Below are 10,583 nucleotides of genomic sequence, written 5' to 3'. Positions count from 1 at the left end.
CCGGTATTGATGAAATATCAATCCGTATTATAGAAAGTCTACCTGATGAAACATTATCAATTCTGGTTCACCTGATTAATAAATCTTTCCATATTGGTCTATTTCCTCACCAACTTAAAACCTCTGTAATAATTCCATTATTTAAAGGAGGGGACCCCGAAGTTTCAGCCAACTACCGTCCAATTGCCATCATTCCCACTATTGCGAAAATAATAGAAAAATTAGTGAAAAATAGACTCCTTAACTTTTTAGAAAAGCACAAAGTTATAAGTACTGCACAATTTGGATTCCAAAATAAAAGAAATACAACTGATGCAATTTTTCACACTATTTTTGAAATTTACACTGGAATCAATGGTGGCGAAGGGGTTGCAGCAGTGTTTTGTGATCTGTCTAAAGCATTTGATTGCGTTGATCATAAAATTCTGCTGCAAAAACTTCACTACTATGGTTTCAGGGGTCTTTCCTACCAGTGGATTCAATCATACATATCAAAAAGAAAACAAATGGTCAAAACTACAGAATGCTCGGGTATGGAAAAAGTCAATTGCGGGGTTCCTCAGGGCTCCGTCCTCGGACCAATTCTATTCCTACTTTACATAAATGATTTAACATACATCAAAATCTCGGGAAAATTCACTCTATTTGCCGATGACATCTCTATTATTTGGCATAATGAAGACACTGATGTTCTAAAAATACAAGTTGAGAACGATTTAACAAAAGTCTTCATCTGGTGTGAATCGAATCGTCTCTCATTCAATATACAGAAAACCAATTTGATGACTTTCAAATGTAATGACTTAAACATCAACTCGAAGAATATTGGAAATATAGGTACTGTGAAAACACTGGGAATACTAATTGATGATAGACTTAAATTTGATAATCACTTGACTGTTCTTAAAAAAAAATTATCTTTCGGTCGCTATGCAGTTAGACTAATCTCTAAAGAATTAGGTTTTCCAATGGCTAAAATTTTATATTATTCATTATTTGAATCACACTTAAGATATGGCATTCCATTTTGGGGCAGTTGCTGTAATTTTCTGTTCAATAGCATATTCATTTTACAAAAACGTGCCGTTAGGTACATGTGTAAAGCTAAATTTAACGACCACTGTAAACCTCTATTTAAATCTCATAAAATTCTAATTGTTGTAGCATTGTATATTTTAGAAACGGTACTTATTGTAAAAAAAACATTTGAATAAATTTGGTTCAAATTCTTCACATTACGTAACTCGGCAAAGTAATGACATCAAACTCCCACTGCCTACCACGTCTCTTGTATATGACTCTTTTATCTACAAAGGTGGCAAAATATATAATCACTTACCACTTGCAATAAAAACCATTGGATCCTTCTATAAATTCAAAAGAGCAGTAAAAAATCTATTGTTAGACAGAGCCTATTACAGTCTGAATGAATACTTTAGTGAAACACTAGAATAATCCTTATTTGATTTCCATATGTCGCATAGTGTTGCTCATCTTTTATTATGTATAGTTGTGTAGATTTATATAGTATTAAGTGTGACATGTTACCTTTTATTAACTAGTTTAATTGTTGTTGACATATTTTCTCTGGTATCAGTGCTATGTATATTTTATATATTTTTTTTTTTTTAATTTTTCAACTTTGTAACCATGATGTTATTCATGAACAATAAAGTACTTTCTCTCTCTCTCTCTCTCTCATATTTTTCTATAACAGTAAATTGTTTTGTAGCAATTTATAGCTTTTCTGTGAGGTTTGTATGATCGTCATAAAACTATTTCCAGCTTATGTTATAACTGCTTCCTGTAGCTTTAATTAAATTGCATCATTGGAATACTTTCAAATACAATTCTGTTTTTATTACCAAACAGATACAGATAATTTATTCATTGTTAAAGTTTTTTACACAATGGTACAAAACTTATCAGATTACTCAAAACATATATTATTAAAACTCATAAAAACATTATAGAACTCACAGACAATCAAACGAGAAAACTATCAAAATCACCACGGAGGCAGCTATAGCTACCTGCGTGACATCCGGGTCCAGGAAATTATACGAATATGAAAGTTATTGAGTGTCTTGATAAACACAAGATCTATCAACTGAAACCACAAATGTGCGGTTGGCTCCTGTTGGTGGCTCCGTGCATTTGTATTTCTATCTTTTGGTAACCAAGTGTTGCCCATCCTTACACTTGGCTGCACCATACTGATGATGGGCCAAAAGCCCGAAACACGTGTCTATGGTTTGCCACTTTCTTGAGTGTTATGTCCGATATTAACTTCTGTTTCTATATCAAGACACTTAATAACTTTCATATTTCATCATCAAACTATTGCCACTTTAATGATATAATCTACCAACTATTATAAAGTATGGTATATTTACTACAACTTCAAAACAATGAAATAACTGTTGAATGTTATTGAGTTTATTCTTCTTCTTGAAGATGATCACTTGGTGATCGAAACATGTGTCGAGGCGTTAAATATTAAAAATAACGATTTGGTGTTGGGAAAAAACTCCAGTAATATTCATTACTATACCAAAGCTTCCAAACAGTGTATCACAAGAAAATAACTGTTATAAAATCAAATTTCTTCCGCGAATATATATTTGCTATCGCCAAGAATAAAATGCTTAACAAGAACCAGCTGACATTGATTTTAGGGGTTGTTTAATGAAGAATAATTTATCAGTTTTATTTGACCAGCGTCCCAATAACTGTATACCTAACAATGTGGTGTAATATTGGTCATTTAGACTTTTAGATTATAGACCCACGTAACCCAGTGCTTCAATTTTTGTCTTGCTAAAAACAGAAAAAGGTCATTAATTATTTGAATCTGTCGATTTAAATGGAGTACCATACCCTCAAATAACTAGTTCAAAACTCCTTCAAAATTTAGCCTTTATAATCGTTGGAAGAAGCTTCTTATGATGCACTGTTTGGAACCTTTGGTGTAGAAATGAATATTACCGGAGTTTTTGCCCAACACCAAATCGTTATTTGTAACACCTTGACACGTGTTTCGATCACCAAGTGATCATCTTCAAGAGGAAGATTAAACTGGAAACTTCGCCAAGCTAACGCATAGCACTTGGTGATTTGGTGTTGAGAAAAAACTCCAGTAATATTCAGAAGCTTCTCATCCAAAATATCCTGACAGATAATATTTATCCAAACTATACGTGAGAAATTCTGTCTTCATTCAAGCACTGTTCTAGAAATCTATAGCTTTTAATGTAGTCCGACTCTGTTGCAATACCATCACTCCTAGAACTGTGTTTCCTAACAGTTTAATAGGGGTAACATAGTAGCTAAAATACGTTAAAATGCTTGCTAATGGTACCAAATCATTTTATAGAACGACGAACTTTCAAAATTATAGCATTTTGGAACACTGACATTATAGATGAGTTGAGAATATGAAATACCGCACATATAGTGATTTTTACAGCTGAAAAGTACATAGATATAATAAGATTATATTATTTGGAACAAAGTGAGTTGAGTTTGAGACTAGACAGAGTCAATTTTTGTATAATTTTCTCCAAAAACATTAATGTGGCGCGCTTAATTTTTGCTAATAATAGGCTATATATTTGTCAATGAAATTCAATTCGCAGTAAAAATATCAATCTTTGAAGAACAATGTCTTCAACAAGTTTATTTGTACAATGGTGAAATCAAATCTATTTGCTAGTTTTTAGTTGGTGACATATCTATTATATTTTGCTAGTGTCCAGTACAAAATTACTTCTTGCGCTTTGAAGAAAACATTTTGAACACTTTTTTATTTTATCGTTTTAAGCTTGTAATTTATATTGTAGGAAGTTTACGAAGAGTTGTCCATCTTGAGACGCGAAATTAACATTGAAATCTCATGCTGAAATTAGTGTCAAAGTATAATAGTTTTCTACTAATTCTTCGGAACCTATTCGACGGTAAATATGTGCTTGCACCTCTCTTGCCCCTAAAGTAATATAGAAAACTTAAGTCTCTTCTCTTCACTATCTTATACCACCCCCTAAATTTCCATTTGCCTCACCCAACTTTTCGTAAAGTTCTCGTCACACATTCACCAGCTTACTCCTCAAATTAAGCACACGTAAAGCAGTAACCACAGTAAGATGGTAACACTATTCAGTCGGTAGCTGCACAAGTTTCTACTTCTGAGGGTTGTCATTCATAGGGGTGCAACAGCTGGTTAACGGAAAAACAGATTTATCAAACTACTGCAGTGAAATATGTTATCTATTGGATTGAAATGAGAAACCAATAACCTTTCAACACTTTTATTACATCGGTAGAGGTATTTCAAATGTTCCACTCTAACAGGTTTTTGACCTTGCCTTAAACAAATTAATTTTCTTTCCCAAAAATAGTTATGTATAAGGTAAAACACTTAGTATACTTTGTATTTGCACCTCCGAAATAAATAATACATAAAAACCTACTCTAAGATAAAAAAATCCTGATTTTTCAATGTTAATAAATCTACAATGTAAATTTTGGTTACAAGTCTCTTTTGCATCTAGTTCATATTAAAAGGATACCAGATTATTAAACCAGACAAAAGTTTTTCACAATAAATTAACCTTAACTATGTACCTACATAGTTTTGGTCAAAGCACTGTAGAAACCTATCCAGAGCAGCCTCTGCAACCGCAATGCACACACTCCACTATCCTTCCCTCCTCCAGTTTGGCCTTCGGGACTCTGCATATACAGTTTGTTCCAAAATTCGTGTCTCTCGTCTGGATGCATCGTAAACAGCAAAGACTTTCATACCCTTGTTTCTTCCACTTGGCGATGAGGTTTTTGTCAGCGATGTTTTCCATCAAGCAATACTCGTACAGTTCTCTGCTGATGGCTTTCCGTCTATAAAACAGGTCGAAAATATACCGGGACTTCTGATGGTGGATCTTGAAAATTGGCCACAAAGATTCGTTCTTTCTTTTCCCTTCGTGGGATTCAGTCTCGGCTGTTGGGAGGGAAATACAAGATGAAATCTGAATACTTACAGTGAGTATAATCATAAATACCTTCTCGCATTTTCTGCTCCAATTCGTCCAGGGTTGGTTCAATCAATTCCCAACCTTCCGGTGGGGCCTTTTTACTCCGGCGTACTTTTGGCATTTCTTTTCCGTCACTCGAAAAAATTACAGATATAATCTACAAATCTACACAACGTTTGACAGCATATCACTTACCTAGAGATATGACATTTTTTACCTCTTCTTAATTTTCCATTAATGGCTTCACTGCCACGGCTATCCAGCCAGGAGTTTCAGAAACAGTTGATACTACAGATGAAGCCCACACTGAAGTGGGTGTGGATCGGACCCGACCTGGATTTACGCTGAATTTCAGCAAAAACTGTTTCGTCTTCTTCTACAGTCCACAGGTGCTACTTTCTTGAAAATCTTCAATGTAAATGGTATCAATGATGGCTCATTTAAAATGTCCTCAAACAAAGACATCAAAGCATAGACGCATCTCAATTGACACTCGCGAGTTATTAATTATGACAGTCATTTCATTATTAGTGCGTTCCACTTAGTGTCAACAACGATCACGTTCACGACTGCAGTTTTTTCCGTTCCATTTGATTGCAAGGTTGATATTTGTTGACTCGTCGCAATAGTGCTTCAGAAACTAGTTCATCTAGTTTAGATGAAGAGTGAAATGCAACTCATGAGAATGTTAACTCTATCGTTATCATTCAAAAGTAATTTCAGGTACATGATTTTCTATCACATATTACACAAGATCTTAAATTTCTTGTCCTCATCTTCAAGCTTTAAATGTCATATTTCAGAAACAAGTTCCGAAAATAGCGAAGAAATCGAATACAAAAGAACGGAATATAATAAAATCTCGTAACTTGAAGGATTCTGATTGAGCAGAGTTGATTCAGCATTTCAAAAAAACAAAGAAGTCTCCATAATCACTATTTTCCTCGAGTTTTGCAGCGGCACCTTACGTCAATGTTCTAATTGAATATAAAGTAGAACAAATAGAAAAAATATCTATCAACGAAGACGTTAGTGTGTATAACAAATGGTGGCATCAAACGGATAATAAAAAAATTATTGTTTCGTACAATTGAAGCGAATATAATCCGGGCTGTTGGGCCAAGTTTGAATGTAACCTTATGTACCAAACATTTCATCTGCAAGGACGTAGGTTATATATCCATTCGACCACGGCCCAAAATCCCGGATTTTGTTCTTTTTAATTGTGACTCCGGCCATGAAAGCCTAGATTTTTACATTGTTTTTGACAATACCTTAAAGGTCCCTGAGATTCATATAACTGAATACGAAACATACTTATTATTTCGAGTTTTGCTGTCATTCTTCAAATGTAAATTTGTAATTGTAATGTATTTAATGCAATTACTATGTTCTTGAGGAACTGAAGAATGGGCGAAAGAGAATACTTTCGTACACCTGAAGTTCCAGAAACCTAGTAGACAGCAGACAGGTCTTTGTTTTAGTGTTACCGTTTGACTTAATTGTTTTATTTTTGACAGAAGTTATATCTAAATTAACTTCCGTCTACAAAAAGAAGTAGGAATGTTTTTTAGGGGTTATAAAAATATTGAAATGACAGTCCAGTATATGACATTTCGTAAACAATGAAAATTCATGTTCAAAAATCTAACCGAATCTTTGCTATAATTTGTTAAATTGTACTCAAAATGACAATTTTTTTATATTATCTACTCAACGCATTAGAGAAGACATAATACGAATATATAAAAAAAGAGTCGAATAGCACATGACTCAGTTTCTTAGAATTCGTCATTGTTTGAGGAAATTTGAACCACTAGTGCCATATTGAGAGATGTCCCAGTGCTATTACTGATACCATATTAGTCTATGAAATGTTGTCACGAAAAAATAAAGATTTACGAACAATCAAGGAAGGGGTTGTAGGAAAATATGTCAAGAAAGACACCCCTCCAGAGATGCCAAGTAAGTAAGAAAGACCTTAAAATAGTTGGTAGGTACGATAAACTTTTGTGGAAGCACAGTACTTTACAATAATACTGTTTCAATCTCTCATAGAGATAATTTTACTTATAGTTATCAACGTGTGGACAACAGAGCCAAAGAGACGTTATTCGAATCAAAATAGATCGTCAATAACCCCTAACGGAGCAGTACCTGCTTCATCTCAAAATACTGTTCAGAAATTTGGCAACCAGAAAACGTTAATCAGCGACGTTGGCTTGGGAGCCCATGAAGGGAAGTACACGCCAAGTGCCTCAGTTCCAGATTTAGCTACGAGGTAACTATTCAATATCGAGTGGTTTGCGCTTGTTCTATCACTACAAATCATTTCAATTCTCCAGATTTGCTAATCTCTCTGTTGGAGTGTCCTCGGAAAACAATGCAGCATTGACAGCCAACTTCAACCATATAGGCGTGAATTCTCCCCAACCCATTTACATCAATCATCCCCTGGGAAGTTCCTACAACGATAACTTGGCTGTAAGTTATTTTCTCTTACAAAAGCAACAATAACCGCATTCTCTTTTCAGAGCAATGCCAACTACGTAGAAATAGACCAGATTTATCCCCTAACTCAAGAAAATACCAGCCCTTATAGAGACTCGGGGTATAACCGCACAAACTCCCCTATTTACCAAAACACAAGTAAAAACTCAGTCGCCGGGCCTGGCCAAGACATCACACCCATATATAGCAACACAAATTTTGAACAGTTCAGAGACCCGAATCAAAATACCTCCTATGCAGATTCCTTGGCACATCAGTCGAGGCTGAGTTTGAGGAGGACGGAAAACACCCAAGGTAAGTAGGTCTAGAGGTTTCTGTACACTTGTATCAAGTTGACTCTGATTTATAATTATTTTGCAGAACAATCTGAGGAGCTGCCGCTTCCTCCTGGTTGGTCTGTCGACTATACCTTGCGTGGGCGAAAGTATTACATTGACCACAACACGAAAACAACGCACTGGTCGCACCCCCTTGAGAGGGAGGGTCTTCCAACCGGTTGGCAGTGTATTCAGTCTCCCGTGTATGGAGTTTATTATGTAAAGTAGGTACAACAGCCAAAAAAATTGAGATTTCTTTGGAGAATCCACTTGAGTGATTTGTCAATTCGTTTTTTTTTCAGCCATATTACGAGGCGTGCCCAGTACGAACACCCTTGCCTAGTGCCATGTTTCAATTACACTCCAGAGTCATACCAGAGGTACATCCCGCCAAAACCTACCCATTATCAGCCTCATAGCGTTCTAGTTCCTGCTAATCCTTACTTGCTGGAGGAAATCCCGCATTGGCTAAACGTATACTTCAAGAGTAAGTAGCAATGGCCCGAGATTAGTGCCCTGAGGCACACACTATTTTTTGACAATTGATTTTGAAAAAAGACTTATATACAAATAAAATATTCTTGAAACTTGCAATTAATACAATGAGGAATACTATAAGATTATGTTATGTGGAAACTTGACTCAGCTAAGAACCAAATGAGAAGCTATCTGGGTGACTCCTTTTTTTTTTCGGTTATAAACATTTCAAATATTGAGTAAAGTAAATGAAAATAAACTAACCATCTCATCAAGTGGCTTATTTGCTACTATATCATCCTAATCATTATTTGTCCTTCAACTTTCAGCTAGTCCCGAACTGGACCACAAATTAAGGTGGGACATGTTCCGCCTGTCAGAGCTGGAATGCTACAACGCGATGCTCACGAGGTTGTACAAACAAGAGTTGCAAAATATTGTTATGAGATATGAATCTTACAGGTGAGTCACTGCAAGTTTCTTGGGAATTTTACGTTTCAAAACTATTTTTCTGTTAGATCTGCGCTTATGGTGGAAATGGAGAAATTTGGAGTCGGTCGGAACAATACCTGAAGCTGTGAGGGACTGCTGGAGAATGTTCCGGCTATTCAAAACCAATTCTGGGCTAGTATTTAGAATTTGAGGAGTTCTTTTATGTTGGGATGTTTTGAAAAAGACGCGATAAAGAAAATTTCAATTTTTTTAACCTTCATTGTGAAAACTATGAACCGATATATATACAATTTCTATGTGCTAGCTTCTGAATTCGATATCAGAAATGTGATTACTAAGTTTAATAACTTATTTCAAACTGTCTGCTCTTCCGTTTCCTTCGTATTTTCCTCGACTTTGTGGATGTGAAATCCTTGGATCCTGTACACGTTCGGGTTTTTGATCCCTAGTGTTTTGGCCCACTGATATGCTGCAAAAATTATTTTCAATATAGACTGCTTTATTTTTACTTTGCGTTTCATTTCAGGGTAAATATTTTTCCGGCTCATGCTAGTATTCAGAAAAATCTCAAGTTGTCATCTTTAGTCATCTGATAATAATCATAGAAATCCTAATATTAATTTCTTTATTAGATAAATTTATCTTTGTAACTTCGAACAAGGATTTCTGTATTCATGACTTGCCAAAAATATACTATAGTATGTAAAATATTCTAATGAAGTACTCTACTCTATACAATTATAAATCTAACACATACATAATGAAAGGCTATCTAGTAAACAAATAGAGAAATACCTGAATTGGCGATAAATGATATTCTATTGATTGCAAACACCATTTTAGACAATCTGCTACATAAATGATCAATTTACTATTTGTTCTGTAGGCTACGTCCAATTCTTTGCTTTTTGAAAAACTAGCAATATTATTAGTAGTTCTATCATATCATCTGTAAATTTGAAGTTACCAATATTCTATTTTTCAACATTTGAATGGCCTTATCTCTGAAAGAAAACCGGAGAGCTGTGATTCGTGATCAATAAGGCAAATTGTAATTTTTTCAAAAACTAGCCTGAACCCGAATAACGAAGATTCACCCTTTTCTACCACGTTTGTAACGAACCTGGCGACATGTTCAGTTCCTCTTCGGATTTGAGGCCGTAATATTTGGCCCAGTCGCTTTTGCCTGTGTAGCACAAATATGCCACCAAACCGAAAGCATTCCAAGAGAGCAGCATGTATGCTACGGAGAGTCTTTTTTTCCACGTGGCTGCTTTGTCCATGGGAATGGGATTTGTATTGCTTCTAATGAGCCTTCGTAACCACAGAAATCTGAATAATGCCATTGCTTTTCAGTTGAATGGTTTATTTTTTATAAAAATATTGCATAAACAAAAAAGTATGGTTACGTTATCTGTCAATTGTCAAATAATTCTTCTTCTTTCGATTCAATGGCCTTGTCAACTGAGGCTATCCGGCCAGTTGTCTCTTCTTCTTCTTATTTTTGATTCAATGGCCTTATCACTAAGGCTATCTGGCCAGTTCTTTCTTCTTCTTATTTTCGATTCAATGGGCTCAGTAATAGAGGAACTCCGGCCAGTTAGTTCTTCTTCTTTTCGATTCAATGGCCTCAGCAACTAAGGATATCCAGCCAGTGGCCAGTTGGGTGTTACGGGTGACTTGACAGTTATTATTATACCGTAGAATATTCTGTGTCTAGACACTGATGCGTTCGGTTATTTCATTCAATAATTTTAATGAAACCTGTTTGTTAAAACCACATTTGGAACAAGAT

General features: G+C 35.2%; 3 protein-coding genes across 3 annotated transcripts; 1 reads left to right on the top strand and 2 right to left on the bottom strand.

The window, feature by feature from the left end:
• Positions 1-4,291: 4,291 nt before the first annotated feature.
• On the bottom strand, positions 4,292-5,228 carry l(1)10Bb (BUD31-like protein). The gene is made up of 2 exons (XM_023174599.2): positions 5,058-5,228; positions 4,292-4,996 (listed from the first exon to the last, which is right to left on the bottom strand). The coding sequence occupies exons 1-2, from the start codon at positions 5,149-5,151 to the stop codon at positions 4,656-4,658; spliced, it is 435 nt and encodes a 144-aa protein (XP_023030367.1). The 5' UTR covers positions 5,152-5,228; the 3' UTR covers positions 4,292-4,655.
• Positions 5,229-6,616: 1,388 nt separating this feature from the next.
• sav (scaffold protein salvador) lies at positions 6,617-9,296 on the top strand. Its single transcript, XM_023174596.2, has 8 exons — positions 6,617-6,995; positions 7,107-7,311; positions 7,376-7,514; positions 7,565-7,835; positions 7,902-8,082; positions 8,161-8,345; positions 8,665-8,797; positions 8,854-9,296. Exons 1-8 carry the CDS (start codon positions 6,905-6,907, stop codon positions 8,906-8,908), a joined length of 1,260 nt encoding a protein of 419 aa, XP_023030364.2. The 5' UTR covers positions 6,617-6,904; the 3' UTR covers positions 8,909-9,296.
• Positions 9,022-10,219, bottom strand: LOC111518217 (uncharacterized). Its single transcript, XM_023174597.2, has 2 exons — positions 9,912-10,219; positions 9,022-9,257 (listed from the first exon to the last, which is right to left on the bottom strand). The coding sequence occupies exons 1-2, from the start codon at positions 10,132-10,134 to the stop codon at positions 9,142-9,144; spliced, it is 339 nt and encodes a 112-aa protein (XP_023030365.1). The 5' UTR covers positions 10,135-10,219; the 3' UTR covers positions 9,022-9,141.
• Positions 10,220-10,583: the final 364 nt, after the last annotated feature.

The sequence above is a fragment of the Leptinotarsa decemlineata genome, unplaced genomic scaffold (assembly GCF_025532065.1).
Source record: "Leptinotarsa decemlineata unplaced genomic scaffold, Ldec_3_MD MMD2_tig00026307_RagTag_RagTag, whole genome shotgun sequence".
In the NCBI taxonomy this organism is placed as follows: Eukaryota; Metazoa; Arthropoda; class Insecta; order Coleoptera; family Chrysomelidae; genus Leptinotarsa; species Leptinotarsa decemlineata.
The sequence above is the reverse complement of the archived record's forward strand: the minus strand, read 5'-3'. Positions and strand labels throughout refer to the sequence as shown.